Genomic DNA, 17,515 nt, shown 5'->3' with positions numbered 1-17,515 from the left:
AACATGTTATAAAAGGCCAAATAAAGTAAGAAGTTGATGAGCACTGAGGACTAAAAATTCCTTAAAGTTTTGCCAAATACAGCTACGGTAAACTGGTGAAAAAGCACTCTCTATACGAGGCATTGGATTAAATGTCCCTATTCTGACCGAAGGTGGCTGTAAACATCCGCACAGTCTTATTTGACAATAGTATTACAGTCGGTCGGATGACGACATAAGAGCCCATATTTCTATTCTCCAGTCATCCTTTGAATTAGAAAGTACAGAGAATAAACCGAACCAACCAGATACCAGTTGACAAATACTCTTTTAAGCTGATAATGGGAAAAATCATGATTCCTCAATGATTTTTGTCTTCGACTTAGGGAGAGGTGGTTACATTGAATTATGTCAGATTACTTATGAAAAAATTATAAGTTTATTTAAAGTAAAGTGTTATATTATAAATTTATTTAGACATCATTGTTCTTCTAGTCCACTGATTTTGTTTGTGTTAAATGTAAAACAACTAAAAGTGACAGTTATATTATATTTATTTGACATGTTGAGGAAAAACATCGTTGCACCCATACTATAATTTCAACTGAAAAAAAGAAGAATAATTTGCATGATATAGCAACACCCAGGTTTTTTTCTGTTTTAATAATCTTTTTCGACAAGTTTTCAGATATACTGAAACTTTCAAAGTTCCTGTGTAATGATATGTAGGGTTCACTAATAAAACCCTAAGACATTTTGTAAAACACTTTACTCTTAGTTGGGACTTATACATTTACATATCAATTGGTCCTAGCTAGCACCATCAATTATTAAGAGAAACATTAGAATCAGTCTGCTTACAACATTCTTCAACATCCAGGATGCATACACCTGCATACAAGTTTAGAAAATTATCTCATAAATAATAGTATATTTTACTATTAATCTGATCTAACAATGTTTCTTATAAACCTTATTGGGAACAATTTTACCAGAAACAAATCATTTAATAATTCTATCGATCTCGTTAGACTACTCCAGGTAAAAATGACTGTCAAATTAGAAATATTTCTAATATAAATTTCAAAACAAACTTTCTATATACAATTTCATTAATTACACGGTTTTACTCTTTTCGATATTTTTATAAATAAAACGTTTTTTATAGAACATTTCTGATACAATCGTCATGTCAATTCAGTGTACGTTTCCTCGTTCCTTGAATTCTGTCTTTCAGCTAAAAAAAAATGATAAGTTTAATATTAAAACTTTGGATAGGCCTTAGAAGCAAGGAATTTGTATACATATAAATACTACAGAAACAAAAAAATGATTCAGATATAAAACAATTTATTTTATAATCAATTTATATTTAACATAAATAGCCCAATGTAAAACATTGACTGAATTTGTTTCAAAACAAAATAGTTCCAGAGATTCTCAAACTTCTTTGACCAAAGTCAAGGCTGGTTTGAAAGTGAAGTGAGACATGTGTGGTATTGTAAAACTGCGACTTTTTATGTAAAGTTTCAAACCCAGTAGCTGATTGTTTTATTGAAGTGACATTTTGTTATCAGAATCTGTCTAGTCATCCATTTTTACGAAAGGTAAAACAGCTTTTCAGTTGAATTAAGATATTTAACATCTGCCTTTTCCCCAAATATACAAGTGTTGTCTTAAAACGTACAGTGTCGACTTTATGAACTTGGTATTTGATCTTTCAGTTACAATTGCTTTGGTTGGTTGTTCATGTTATCACATATTAAGTTTTCTGTGTAATTTTAGTAAAAAAAAAATATTCTCATTTTAACCGTGATGTTGTTTGTATAGAAAGTGATTATAGATTGTCCATTGATATTTTACTTATTTTTTCTATCTGACGATTAAATAGAAACTAAGAATGTGTTCACTAATCCCATGTGTATGAATTCAGACGATCCACATACATAAATCGTTTATTCTGCAACTTTTTAAATTATTAAATAACTCTTTTGTGTATTCAAAAGCACTACAGTTATAATGGTAAACTTTCTAACAGCTTCAATGTTCTCAAATTCAAGTGAATGGTAAACAAATATTATAAATTTTCATTTTTTCACAGGGTGTGGTTACAACGCACAAAACGGACAAAGTGAACAAAATACCGATTTCCAAGACATATTCATAAAGGGGTGGCCGGTGGATCGTTCAACATAAAAATGATCTCATACGACATTGTATATTATGATTGCTAAAATTAGTTGTCCTGCATCCACGACGTTCGTAGCAGGCTCAACAAAAATTGCCTAACAAGAAATGTGTATATTTTCGCTGTAATAGTCCTACATGCATTGACATTTTCCATAACATGATACTTTATTTATTGGAAGAACTGAAAAATTATAAATGAAGAAATTAAATGGCAGATAAACTTTTTTATGACCGATTCAAAAGAAAAAGGTAAAGACATATACAAGAACTAAAATAAAGAAACATATATTATATAAACGTACCAGTATTGAACTGCATATCTTCATAAACTGTTGAATGTTTCTTCTCTCGTTTTCTTTTAAGTTAAAAAAAAAAAGAAACGTTTATTCATTTATATATATTACTGGGTTTGTTTCATATTTTCATTAAATGTAACAGCAATGTTGTTTAAGTAAATTAGAAATCATACTTCAAGGTACTTTTACTGGAAATGACCTTCACATTTAACCTTTTTTAATTGGTTTTGCTATGTGATATAGATACAATGGATAAGCGTTGATTCTTGAAAAAAAAAAACCATGAGCCCGCAGGGCGAATGGTTTGTTTTTCATGAATCAACGCTTATCCATTTTATCTATAACTTAAACTATTGTGATAATGTCTTTTCAAAATTAAAGCCTATTCTTAATTAGAAGGTATTGTAAGTGAGTTTAAATAACCATATTATCGTGACAAACGATGCATTACAATAAATCATATATTACAATTAAATGGTTAAACAATACAAATACATGTTTTACACAACACGTCTGCTCTTAAAGATACTCATTTATCAGGCATCTGAACATTATATGTTTTGACAAAATGAGTCATATTTGATCTTATTTCTAATAAAATTGAGAATGAAAATTGGGAATGTGTCAACATCGTGGACATCAACTTGACAAAAAACATATATATATATATATATATATATATATATATATATATATATAGAGTCTATACGAATCTACCAACCAGTAAACTTAATAGGTATTGGATCATCAAAATTGACAATACTACACAAACAGGAAAAATTATATGAGTCTGAAAGATTGTGTAACAATACCGATAAATAGATGGAAAACAAAACACTAAAAAGTGTTGAATATCATTGCACAAAGATGGAAAAACTGAACAGATGATATAAATTATACAATAATTGCAAATATTTCGGCTCAACAAATGGCCTTCTTCGGTGACAAAAGTTTTAACAATAATGAGATATAATGTATAAGGTGTAAACATAGATCACTAATAATACAGGTAAGTTTTGGTCGATTGATTTTAATCCAAAATCCTGAATATAATAATATAAACACTAGACTGTAAATTTAATTATTTCTTTCTATTGATTCCATCTGGATGGAGGACACCCAGTGTTTTTATCCAAAACCTCTCCCGATTTTCTCTTTGCCTATGTTGCCATGTACAATCCTGTTCGATCACAAGGATCTTCATGTGATCAAAATCTTTCAGATTGTGATCTGGTAATCTGAAATGTTGGCTAACAGGAATATACGGTTTTTTTGTGAGGTCACTCCTGTGGCCATTGAGGCGTTTGTGAAATGGCTGCATAGATTCACCAACATATTGGAGACCACATCTAGGACACTCAAGAACGTAAATCACGTTTGAGCTTTTGCAGTTGACATTGCAGAAGATCTTGTATGTCTTTTCTGTGGTCTTACTGTGAAATGTTGATGAATGCTGCAATTGGTTGCAACATTTGCAGCGCTTATCCCCACAAGGCTGACAATTACCTACAGTATGGTTAGGTTTGGAAAGGTCAGCACGGACAAGTATATTTCTCAGGCTGTTAGGTTGTTTGAAGGCAATCATGGGAGGCTCAGGAAAGATTTTGGATAACTTCGAATGTTTCTCGATTGCTGTCCAATGATCACGAATGGTCTTGAAACTATTTCTCAGGCATGGATGGTAGGTGAGCACACATGGGATTCTTTTACTTTTCTGTTTATCTTTGTAAGTTAGCAGACTGCTTCTGGGGATGGATTCCGCTTTTCGAAAACTATTTTTGATGTTTTTGTGTTTATATCCCCTTCTTTTCAAATGTCCTTTAAGCTGCCCCAGACGTTGTTTTGCAGTGTCTTCAGAGGAGCAGATTCGCCTTATTCTTAGAGCTTGGCTGTATGGAATGCTCTTCGTGCAGTGTGGAGGATGGCAACTTTCAGGCGACAAGTATTGATGAGTATCTGTAGGTTTAGAGTATATATCTGTGTTTATTATACCTACAGAGAGGGTGCTAGATGTATCAAGGAAGTTTATGGTGGAATTAGATGTTTCATGGGTGAATTTGATGGTAGGGTGTTGATTGTTAGCATTTGTTATAAAAGTTTGTAATTTTTGGTCTCCCTTGTCCCATTTCATGTCAACGTCATCAATGAATCGATACCAGGAAAGCGGTTTTTCGATGGAGCACTCCAGCAGTTGCTTTTCAAATTTACCCATGAATATATTGGCATAAGATGGAGCCATTTTTGTACCCATAGCAGTGCCATTTGTCTGTAAATAGTGTTCTCCTTGGAATGTGAAGTTGTTCTTTTTCAAGACCATAGTAAGCATTTCAACTAAGCAATCAGTAGGTGGAATTTTAAAAGATCGAGAGTCCCAAACTGCTCTACATGCTTCAATACCATCCGCATGGGGAATATTCGTATAGAGAGAGGTGACATCCATAGTGACAAGAGTAGTATTGGCAGGTAGAGGGTTTAAATCCTGAGCCTCCCATGATTGCCTTCAAACAACCTAACAGCCTGAGAAATATACTTGTCCGTGCTGACCTTTCCAAACCTAACCATACTGTAGGTAATTGTCAGCCTTGTGGGGATAAGCGCTGCAAATGTTGCAACCAATTGCAGCATTCATCAACATTTCACAGTAAGACCACAGAAAAGACATACAAGATCTTCTGCAATGTCAACTGCAAAAGCTCAAACGTGATTTACGTTCTTGAGTGTCCTAGATGTGGTCTCCAATATGTTGGTGAATCTATGCAGCCATTTCACAAACGCCTCAATGGCCACAGGAGTGACCTCACAAAAAAACCGTATATTCCTGTTAGCCAACATTTCAGATTACCAGATCACAATCTGAAAGATTTTGATCACATGAAGATCCTTGTGATCGAACAGGATTGTACATGGCAACATAGGCAAAGAGAAAATCGGGAGAGGTTTTGGATAAAAACACTGGGTGTCCTCCATCCAGATGGAATCAATAGAAAGAAATAATTAAATTTACAGTCTAGTGTTTATATTATTATATTCAGGATTTTGGATTAAAATCAATCGACCAAAACTTACCTGTATTATTAGTGATCTATGTTTACACCTTATACATTATATCTCATTATTGTTAAAACTTTTGTCACCGAAGAAGGCCATTTGTTGAGCCGAAATATTTGCAATTATTGTATAATTTATATCATCTGTTCAGTTTTTCCATCTTTGTGCAATGATATTCAACACTTTTTAGTGTTTTGTTTTCCATCTATTTATCGGTATTGTTACACAATCTTTCAGACTCATATATATATATATATATATATATATATATATATATATAGCATATATGTATAAGACATGTGTCCGTAATTTCTAACAACAAATCTTATTGTAGGCACATCCCGATTTTCTAGCATAGGAATTTGCGAATAAACAGATGAAAGCATACTATAATGATTTAGAAAACAAAAATAGACACCTATAATGTAAACATTTTCGTTTCAACCATGTGGACAAGCTAACAATGATCCGAAAATAAACGATCAAACTCGCTTTTATTAAACAAAATATCCACAATAACTTAAAAAACAAGAAACAAAACCGGAAAACTAGAGAATAGTGACAACAACAAAAAAAATACCAGGATTCGAACCTAAGCCGACAAGTTTTAACTCATTGAGCATAACCATGAAACCTCGCGGCTACCACCTCATACTATACGAATGCCTATTATTGTATATATAAAGGCACAATCCATGTGTGTCCGTTGTACCTTAATATATACAATAATAGGCGTTCATATATATAAATTAGACAATTAAATCTTAACCAATTGGTAGCCGAGAGGTTTCGTCGATATGTTGATGTTAGTAACACTAAAGAGAATTCATGGACGGGTTCGACTCCAAGTGTAGGCATATAGAAATTACAAAAAGAAAGGTAAGTTTTTAAAACAATTCCACTAATGAGCAGAAATCAATAAATTAGTCAATTGAAACTTAATGAAATTAGGCACACAAAGGAAACAAAAGAATACAAAACGGTGAGTCCATTTCAGCGACGGATTAAGGACGCATTGATTCTAGAAAAAGAATCCACGGTAAATGAATAGGCTGACGTCACCACAATGGTTTAAATGAATATATTTTTGTCATATTATTAATGTATGCCCTTAAATTCTATCAATTAATAACACTAATGATAAAGGTGTATTACACTAATAAATAATCAAATAATAATATACCGCACTAATGACCATATACGCTGGGAGGAAGATGGTTTGCGTAAACAATATTACTAGCATCTCACGATTGAACATAATGAAACATTGGAAATGACCTAAATGAACCAGGTTTCAATTTCTTTGCAAATGGTGTTTAGGTTGGAAATAAAAAGTATAATATTATATTAGTTATTTGATTTGTAGATGGCGCTTTGACACAACATGGTATATACAAATAAGGAGTTCAAATGAAGATGACGTTAGCAATTGTAGGCAACCGAACGACCTTTTACAGAGAAAAAAAACATACAAAAATATGCCCCAACATGTAAAATATGAAAAAGTTCAAATGAAAAAACTAACGGCCTAATTTATATCAAAACAATATACGAAAAAACAAATATATGACAATACAACATGAACCAACGACAACTACTGAACTACAGACCCCTGCCTTAGATAGGAATATGCACATATGCACTTCTAGTCAGAAGTATGACATTTTTTCGAACGGACGAACGAATAGATTGCGTGATAAAAAAAATAAAGGGTATATACCCTTATTTTTTTATCAATTAATAATAATCATGATATAGATGTATTAAACTAAAAAATAATCAAATAATAATGACCATATACGCTGACTGGAAGATACGGACGTACGAACAGATTGCGTGCATTTTTTACTCGACCTGCTTTTATTGTCTTTTAAGTTTGCAAGGATTCTTTTTTTCTATCTTATAAAATACATAAGGCATGTCTTAAGATGAATAACATATGAATATTACCTGTAATAATAGCACGTTCCTATATTTATTCCTGAAGATATCATAACTACTGCAGCTAAAATCCCTCCAAATAATCCATAGGACAAACATGTACGTCCTTCTTTTATTGAATCTTTGTTTGGTTGTGAAGTTTCTGGGTAAAAGAACGCACACACTATATATTTAGTGGTTTTACGTGCATGTGGATTTTTGTGGCAAGATATATCACAATATTTCAGAAGATCCTTCAATAAACTTAAGCAAATTGAATTTTCGTACCTCTACTGTATTCACTGTTACCATGAAAAATTATTAGAGGTCCGATGATTTGCTTAGGCTTTTGATTTTATTTTAGCGATTTTTTTAAATTTGTTATTCAACTCATCATAGATACCAGGATTAAAATTGGGTACCCCAGACCGACGTTTCGTCTACAAAAGATTAATCAGTAACCCTCGAATTAAATAAAAGTCGAGAGGTCAAATATTGTATGAAATTGAAGAGTTTTGAGCACACTAAATTCGAAAAATTATTTTAGAAAATACTGCTACAGTTATATAATCCTGGGATTGAAAATACTCAAGTTTTAGTAAATTCAATGATTCGTCAATAGTTAAGTTATAATGATGACAATATTACTGATAATTTGCGTTAAAAAAAAACTGTTGACTACTGGGCTTGTGATGCCCTTGGCGAGAAAAAAACTACACCAGCAATGCGACGACCCAGTGATTGTCAACTATTTCATCATACACACCAGATTAAACATAAAGCTCAAGACGCGGGTTTCATTTATAATTGAGTCATCATTACTAACGATATATAAAAAAAGACAGTTGAAAAGGCCAAATATAGTACGAAATGTAAGTGATCTTCTGGTTGGTTTTTTTTTTTCTGAAGTAGAGAAGATGTCCCTATAGAAGTAAAACAGGTTGATCTTTATTTTTCCTAATTCAATCGAATTGATTAGTTCAAATTCGATATTTTTGAACATAATTAAATATAAAAATATACTCAAATATACACAAAACAGTCACATTGTAAATCAACAGATGAAAAATAAAGTGAAAACGACAAATTAAATGAAAAAGAAAACGTCGCATGTAAAGTCCACAAACAGTCAACTTTTAAAATTTAGATATGTCGCAGACATCCATTTCTTACAAAATGCATATTAATAGTGGGCTATTGTCAAATCGTTCTAACTGGATGGAAAATAAAACGAAACATTCGATCAATTTAGATACTTCTCACTTCAGAATATTGAATCGTATGAAAGTTGGTTAAAACCATTTTGTATTATTCATTATAGATTCTAAATTAAATTTGCGGAATTATATGGCATAAAAACACGTCAAACACGTCTACAAATTAAAATAAACACAGAATATTTTGGTGATGTATTGTGTGCTCTTAAAATGATTCTATTTTTGCAACAATCTTTATGGTAAAAATTGTACAATAAAAGCAATACATCAAACTTGATGTTACAAAGATATGTAAGACTTAAATCACAGTAGTTTTCAAATGGTTCCTACCTTCACATGTTGGTATTGCATTGCTCCAATCACCAGACTCTTGACATGATAGGTTTTTGAAACCATTTAGTTTGTATCCAGTTTCGCATACAAGGTTTGCAGTTTCCCCATATCTGTATAAATCCTTATTATCCTGTGTTTGTAAATGTGGCCGATAAGACAGATCTGGACAAGATGCACCTTTATATAAATAGTTTTTATTACTTTATTATGAATATAGAATAGAAGGTAAGAAACACCAAAACAAACAGCTAAAATATAATGAATTAACTTTTAGTCATTTATATCCGCAATTCCTTCAAAAATGATAGTATAGTTTTATTAAACTATCTCACCTTCACATATAGGTATATTACAACTATCCCGTCCTCCTTTCGTATCAACATAACACCAAGGTCCATTAACATTATAGGGATCTCCTGCCGGTGTCCCGCAGTAATTCTTCTGTTGAGACTTATATTTAACAGCGTTATTCCAATGTATGCAAGTATGTCCATTCCTGGTGATGTTTATCTTTCCGTGGTAACTTTGATCTGATGTTGAATTTCTACAATCTAAAGTTACAAATTTTCATTTTAGCCTATTTTTTATATGAAAAGCGGCACCAAGAAACGGTGCATTATGTCATGGTAGGTGATAGACGTTCATGTTATAGGTTTGTGGGTATACAATAATACTTTGGTTAAATATAACGATGAGATGCACAACACTAGTATGTCATCCTCGTGTCTCATATAGATTTGTCAATATACACCGTGTAAGCACTACACTAAATGCTATGCAAAAGTGCACATAGTGCCACATATAAAATCATAATATACATAAATATGGGATTTATCCTTTTTTTCTAAAATTGAAAAACAAAAAAAGCATATTATAATTGGAGAGTTTAGATACCACCACGGTATCCACGTGCGCTGTGCAGAAAATTGTAGTAAAATTACATTAATTGAGATTATAAAAATTTTATATTTTCAATAATCTGGTTTAATTCAATCAAATATTCGTTTGGGTGCGTGGGCGTTGCAGCCTGTAGCTCAATGCCATAATTGGAAATGGCCATAGCGGCGATCGCAGCATGAATCATAATTTTGGAATTCCCGTATCAGCTAGAATAGAATTTTGGAATTCCCGTATCGGGCACTTGTTAATTTGCTGTCGACAAGAAAGCAAGTGTTACGCAAATAAGTTAAAATATCCAAAAAAAGAAGATGCCTAACAAGAGAAATGCCGTAGGATCGCCATCAAGGGCCATGGGGAAGAAAAGAAGAACGACCAGCAGGACAGGAGGAAAGAAAGTGCAGCCAGAAGAAATTACCCAAAAGAAAGACGGAGCTGACCGGAGAAGATCTGCCAAGAAAACAAAAGAGGTCGGACATGTGGTGGCAGAAGTACCTGAGGAGAATACTGATATCTCATCAGGTAATGAGTCGGAGGAGGATGCACGGGCGTTCCCCTCTTTAAGGCACGAAATTGCAAATAATTCCATTGATTTCACTCCGTCACAAGAATCTAGCGTTCATGACACAGTGGGGGAACACGTGTCTTTTAAAATTAAAGAAAAAATTTGGGAGGGAAAATTTATAGAGCTTCATTCTCTTTTGAGAACGCAAAAAGAAATGGAAGAGGTTGACGAGGGCGATTTGAAATTAAAAAGGGGGAAAATTTGCATTGAAAAAAGATCGTCGGGGGTTTATTTGTCAATAAATGAATGGACTTCAGCATTCATGATTTTTATGAGTGTCTACATTGAGAAATACAGCGCACGGGCACAGGAATTGTTAAAATATATGCGCGATATAAGATTAGCGGCAACTAGGTCAGAAAACTGGGCTACCTATGACGAGCAATTTAGGCTAAAAATAGAAAAGAATCCTAATTTATCTTGGGGAAATATACACGGTGAATATTGGCTATTACACATCACATCTCCCACTGTACACAACAGAGTGTCAGTGCAATCACAGGGTTATAGAACAGATACACAAAATCGTGGTAATTATAACTCAAATGCAGCTACACTTCCAAACAATAGAACACATCAAAAATCACAGGTAACTAGTGGAAGTGTAAATATGTCATGTAAATACTATAATAATGGTACTGACTGTTCCTACTTCCCTCGTTGTAGGTTTAAACACATATGTGAAATATGCAGTGGCAAACACAGAAAAGCCCAAATGTAATAACCGGGCGCAAGGAAGAAATAACAAAAAGTATTAATTTTTATTCATTGGGAAATACTCCTATAAAAGTATCAGTCTTGGAAAATTATTTAGAATTCTACCCACTTAACAATGTAGCACATGAAATTATATCTGGTTTCAAATACGGTTTTTCATTAAAATATTTTGGCTCTAGGGAACCAAGGGAGAGTTCCAATTTAAAAAGTGCATTACAGCTACCCAAAATTTTTAAAGAAAAATTAATGAAGGAAGTTAAACTTGGTCGCATAGCTGATCCTTTCAGATACCCACCTTTTCCCACACTTCAGGTATCACCAATGGGGCTAGTGCCAAAAAAGGATGGGGATTTCAGACTTATTCAACATTTATCCTATACTGAGAATAATTCAATAAACGATTTTATTGATAAAGATCATTGTTCAGTGCAGTACAGTTCAGTGGACGAAGCAGCATGTTTGATTAATAGACACAAAACATTTGCCCGTTTAAGTCAGTGTGACGTAAAAGCGGCTTTTCGTTTGTTGCCAATTGCCCCGCACGATTTTGACTTGTTGGGGATAAAATTTCAGGGTGAATATTATCTTAATAAAATGCTCCCTATGGGGGCCTCAATAAGTTGTGCCCTGTGGGAGAAATTTGCAAAAGCTTTGCATTGGATAATACAGCTAAAAAGCGGAAATGATGATATCCTCCATTATTTAGATGATTTTCTTTTTGTCGAGTCGAGCCAAACATCAAAAGTTGGCAATACTTTGAAGTTATTCCAAGAGGTATGCAACAAAATAGGTATTCCTCTTGCTAGTGACAAGACTACTTTGCCGACTACATTACTTATGTTTTTGGGTATATAATTTGATACACAGAATTTAATCATGCGACTTCCAAATGAAAAACTTGTCAAACTCTCACAAAAGATCAGAGATACCTTGGACAGTTCTAAAATAACTCTTAAAGATATGCAATCCCTTCTTGGGCTCCTGAATTTTGCTTGTAAGGTAGTTGCTCCAGGCCGCACCTTCTGTCGCAGACTCATAAATTCAACAATTGGGGTAAGAAAATCGTATTTCAAAATTCGAGTAAACAAGCAGATGAAAGCAGATTTAGAAGTTTGGTTAGACTTTTTAAAACAATACAATGGTGTAACTGTAATAACAGACAATGTATGGGTTTCAAATGAAAAATTAGAGTTGTTCACTGATAGTGCAGGAGGGTCCAAAGGCGGGTATGGGATCTATTTTGCAGGTCAGTGGGCCCAAGGCACATGGCCAAAACATTGGGTTGAGACTGGAATCACCAGAGATATGACATTTTTAGAGTTGTTTCCAGTTGTAGCTGCTCTTATGTCCTGGGAATCCTATTTTGTTAACAAAAAAGTTATTTTTCATGTTGATAATCAGGCGGTTGTTCAAATCATTAATATGAAAACTAGCAAATCAAGTAGAGTTATGACTTTAGTAAGACAGATGGTTTTAATGAACTTAAAAAATAATACATTAGTTAAGGCAATTTATATCCCTTCAAAACAAAACCAAATTGCTGATTGTCTTTCTCGTTCTCAGTGGGGGGAGTTCAGAAGCCTAGCTCCAGAAGCAGACCAGTGGCCAACCAAAATTCCAACACAGATCTGGAACATTTAAGTCAGGTGGCTGATTATATTGTCAATCAAGGTGTGTCCAAAAATACACAAAAATCATACAATTTGGCTCTGTCAAAACTTTGTACTTTTAGATCATCTTATAAATTGAAACAGGATTGGCCGGTGCCAGTCAATGATTTGTTAAATTTTATAGCTTTTTTGTCAGTACAGGGTCTTTCGGGGGGAACCATATCATCTTATATATCAGGAGTTTCATACCATCATAAAATTCAAGGGATACAGGATACTACAAAATTCTTTATAATTGGAAAGGCATTAGAAGGAATAAAAAGAATTCAAGGGGGAAAACGTAATGACATTAAAGCACCAATTACAGTGCAATTGTTATCAGATATGATTAGTTGTTTAGATAAAGTATGTAAGAATAAATATGAAGCTGCTTTATTTTCAGCAGTTTTTTCTGTTGCCTTCTTTGGTTTGCTAAGAGTAGGGGAAATCACTACTTCAAAATCCAAGTCTGTTATAAATGGCTCCAACTTAACAATTTCTGATATTTTAGTAAGGAGAAAAGTCCTGGAGCTAAGAGTTAGGTGGTCAAAAACTGACCAAAAGGGAAAGTCTGTTACTTTGTTGATAGCTGAGAACGGAAAAAACTACTGTCCGGTACGACTCATTAACGAATATTTAAAGGTACGACATACCTGTAACAATACAGATTTGTTTATCCATTATACTGGTATGCCTTTAACTAGATACCAATTCAGTAGTATACTGGAAAAAGTTTTACATTTTCTTCATATTAGTAAAGGCCATTTTAGGTCACATAGTTTTAGAATTGGGGGAGCTACGGAACTAGCCAGGCAGGGGGTCTCAGAGGAGGTAATTATGAGATTAGGCAGATGGAAATCGCATGCTTATTCTCGCTATATTAGGTTACAATTTTTCTAGTTTCAAAAAGCTAACAAGCTAAAGGTTTTCACAGGTCCCAAGATTTTATGGATTGTTGGAAGTTCCCTTGTTCATTGGGCCAACGTAGAGGCGAAGAAATATGGTAGGAACAACCTGGGACTGGGGTCAAAAGGTGTAACAACATACTGGATTGGGCAACCTTGTTTACAGATTAAAGATTTGGACTCCCTACTGGAGGCAAAAAGAAAAAATTTACCTTCTCCTCATTTTATAATAATTCACTGTGGAGCTAATGATTTGACAGATTTAGAATTGACCGGGAAGGGTTTAATGGAAAATGTAAAATGTTCTATCCTACGTTACAAGGCTTTATTTAAAAATTTTATTATGATATGGTCTTCAATGCTACAGCGCAGATACTGGCATTTTGCCCCCTTGAATGCGGTTGCAATAATCGAACAGAAGAGAAAAAGAGTGAATTCAGTGGTCAAAAACTTTGTAATAGAAAACGGGGGGAAAGCTATATTACATGAGAACATTAGGGCAAGTGAAGTGTCTTTATACAGAACAGATGGAACTCATTTGTCACAAACTGGAAATCAGGTTTTCTTAAATAATATACAAGTGGGGGTTGAGTCTTTCCTACGCACAACAAAATTAACTTTTCCAATGATTCAATAATGAAAATTTTGTGGAGGTGAGAACCCCAGTCAGATTTGGTAGCTGACTGGGGCTTTCATGTGGCGGTCCAGGGAGACTGGTAGTGATTGGGGGATTATTTCACTCGGCCCTTGCTCTGGGCCTGACAAGTTCTACAATTTGCAGGTTTGGAAAATGTGGTTAGTGGTAACGGTGGGGTCTACAGATGGGTAACTCTGGGACCTCCTCCACCTCATCTTATAGAGGGGAGGCCTACACCTGTCAACAGGTGGGGCAGCACTAATAACTGGAGCATTGGTAATACGAGTGTTTTCCCCGGTCACTCCCCATGGTAGGTGGTGGTGTAACCGTGTTTAACTACCAGGGGTTTTATGACACTATGTCAACATTGGTCAGCTGATAGCCATTGTGTATAGGTAATCGGTAGTCACCCTGGCGCCTCAACAAAATATTATAAAATACTCTGTAGCCAAAGTAATGCCACAAAGTAAAAATGTATATTCTAGTCATGAAAATGTAAATACAAGTTGGCGTAATAAAATGTATGTGTAATTCAAAGGATTGTTTTTGTATTAGTTGTAAAAGTTATAAATGAAAAACAGAGAATGGAACCTCTACACAAATGAGTATAATATACAGAAAGTCTGTATAATGTTAATTTTGGTATTTGTGAATTACGGTAAAACAACAGATAAAGAGAGACAACTCTAGATGAATTTTTAATCACTTGGTGATTAAGGGTAGGACTTCAACATAGTTTAGAAATACGTCAACAACTCTTGATCGTTGTTCTTCATCTCATTGCTATTCGTTCAGTATTGATATAGGGTCTTCTTCTATGAGTATTGCAATTAAATAGCCAGATCAGTTACTAGCTAGATTAAAGTTGGGTTTGAGTGAGCTTATCTTAGAAAGCATGTAGTTGTTTTTGTTGTCTGAGATGATTGTAATCTTAGTAGTATAGAATGGTGAAGACACAATTTATTACATTCCTAAAGTACTTAATTCCATTATTTTTAAAGGCTTTTTTTTAACAATTTATTACCAGGTTGTTGATTGTACCAAGTGCATAAGTAAGGAAAATAGACAGCTTAGTAGTGAAGCTTCGGAAGCCAGTAAATAGTCTGAACCTTCATTGTATTTGGTTCTGTTTGTAAACAAGAGGCTCTCAAGAGGCTGAATCGCTCACCTTAATTTTTTTGGTTAAATCTCTCATCAATGATTATTTTGGCTTTTCAATTTATTTAAATGTTCTTTGAATCGTCATATTTTCTTCAAAAGCAAAAAAAAAATCATTTTTTCCTATGTTCTATTTTACCCATAGGGGCTATGTTTCTGACATACAAGGAAATGAAATATAAAATTTATACTAGATACTCTGAAACTCATTTAGCCTAAGTTTGGCTGAAATTGATACAGCAGTTTCAAAGGAGAAGATTTTTTAAAGTAAGTCAACATGATGAACAAATTGTGAAAAGAGTCTTTAAAGGGCAATAACTCCTTAAGGGGTCAATTGACAATTTTGGTCAAATTGACTTATTTGTTGATCTTACTTTGCTTAACATTTTTGCAATTAACAGTTTATCTGTATCTATAATAATATTCAAGATAATAACCAAAAACTGCAAAATTTCTTTAAAATCATCAATTCAGGGGCATTATACCTGAAAAACCAGTTACCCAATTCGGCTGAAAATTTCAGGACAGGTAGACCTTGACCTAATAAATACTTTAACTTATTGTCCTATTTGCTCTAAATGCTGGAGTTTTTGAGATATAAGCCAAAAACTGCATTTTACCCTGTGTTCTATTTTTAGCCATGACGGCCATGTTTTTTGACGAAATAAAAAATAAAGCACAAACTTTATTCTATACACCCTACTGATCATTCAGTTGAAGTTTGGTTGAATTTGGTTGAGTAGTTTTAGAGGAGAAGATTTTTTAAAGTTAGCAAATATGATGAACAAATTGTGAAAAATTGTCATTAAAGGACAATAACCCCTTAAGGGGTCAATTGACAATTTTGGTCATATTAACTTATTTGTAGATCTTACTTTGCTGATCATTTTTGCTGTTTACAGTTTATCTTTATCTATAATAATATTAAAGATAATGACCAAAAACTGCAAAATTTCCTTAAAATTACCAATTAAGTGGCAGCAACCCGACAATGGTTTGTTTGATTCATCTGAAAATTTCAGGGCTGATAGATTTTGACCTAATGAACATTTTTACATATTCTTAATATTTTATTAGTTTAGGGTCCTTTATAACTGACTTTGTGATATGGGTTTTGCTCATTATTGAAGGCCGTACGTTGAACTATTATAGTTGTTAACTTCTATGTCATTTTGTCACTTGATGAGAGTTGTCTCATTGCCAATTCTTATTTTTATATTGAAAATAAACACAGGGTCAAATAGGCGTCGTTTTTGGGCCAACCAATTGGGCCATCCTTTATGATAAGATACTGTTTAAGACCTTATAAAAATATGTGTTAACCGTAATCAATAGATTCATAAAAGTTCTTGATTTTGTATGTCATGACATATTATTGTCTAAAAACTAGATTGTCCCGGGACACCCCCTCCCCTCTTTATACATTCGAAAAATAAAGTGTCGATGACATACAAAGCTTTAGACTATTTAGATTTGTTGGAGCTGACGGTTTTTGTTTTTATTAGCCCTGAGTCCGGGTCCGATAGTAAACAAACATTTTTTGGTTTGGGCGCAAGATTCTTTTTTTTTAGTCTACAAAAGACTCATCAGTGACGTTTCCAAAAAGCAGAACTTCCAAATCAAGTACGAAGCTGCAGAGCATTGCGGATTAAAGTTGTGAAATAACATTAACGGTACCAGTTTTCCTGCAACTTGAAATCCAAAGCTTATATAAAAGATGCAGAGCTATAATCCAAAAGGTCCAAAAAGTATAGCAAAATTCGAGAAAGGAATCAGAGCTTTGCAGGATGGAGATACATTTCTTAATTTATAATCATTTATAATATTTTGTAACAGCAAATTTTAATAATTGCAGGTACATGTACATTTGTACAAGGGTAGATAATATTTATAAAGGTTGATGTTAATAATTTATAGTGGGAGTTGTTTTTTTTTCATTTGCTTTTCCCCCGACAAATGAGACTGCTTCCCTGGGCAACTGAGGGTTGATGTAACAGGTGATTG

The 17,515-nt window shown here is 33.6% G+C and overlaps 1 protein-coding gene and 1 long non-coding RNA gene across 3 annotated transcripts in view; both read right to left on the bottom strand.

Annotated features, from left to right (window-relative positions):
- The window catches only part of LOC139517135 (uncharacterized), a 560,758-nt gene that overhangs the window by 9,206 nt on the left and 534,037 nt on the right, over nt 1–17,515 (bottom strand). The window lies entirely within an intron of this gene.
- LOC139517067 (P-selectin-like) overlaps nt 1,034–17,515 on the bottom strand; it is a 33,811-nt gene continuing 17,329 nt past the window's right edge. The window contains exons 4-8 of the mRNA XM_071307692.1: nt 9,316–9,534; nt 8,981–9,160; nt 7,464–7,596; nt 2,472–2,524; nt 1,034–1,216 (exon numbers count right to left, since the gene is read on the bottom strand). Of these exons, the coding sequence (XP_071163793.1) occupies nt 1,167–1,216; nt 2,472–2,524; nt 7,464–7,596; nt 8,981–9,160; nt 9,316–9,534 (635 nt within the window). The 3' untranslated portion in view covers nt 1,034–1,166. The remainder of the gene's footprint in view (nt 1,217–2,471; nt 2,525–7,463; nt 7,597–8,980; nt 9,161–9,315; nt 9,535–17,515) is intronic.

Source organism: Mytilus edulis, chromosome 1 (assembly GCF_963676685.1).
Source record: "Mytilus edulis chromosome 1, xbMytEdul2.2, whole genome shotgun sequence".
Taxonomy (NCBI): domain Eukaryota; kingdom Metazoa; phylum Mollusca; class Bivalvia; order Mytilida; family Mytilidae; genus Mytilus; species Mytilus edulis.
Note: the sequence above shows the minus strand (reverse complement) of the source record. Positions and strands in the feature narration are given on the sequence as shown.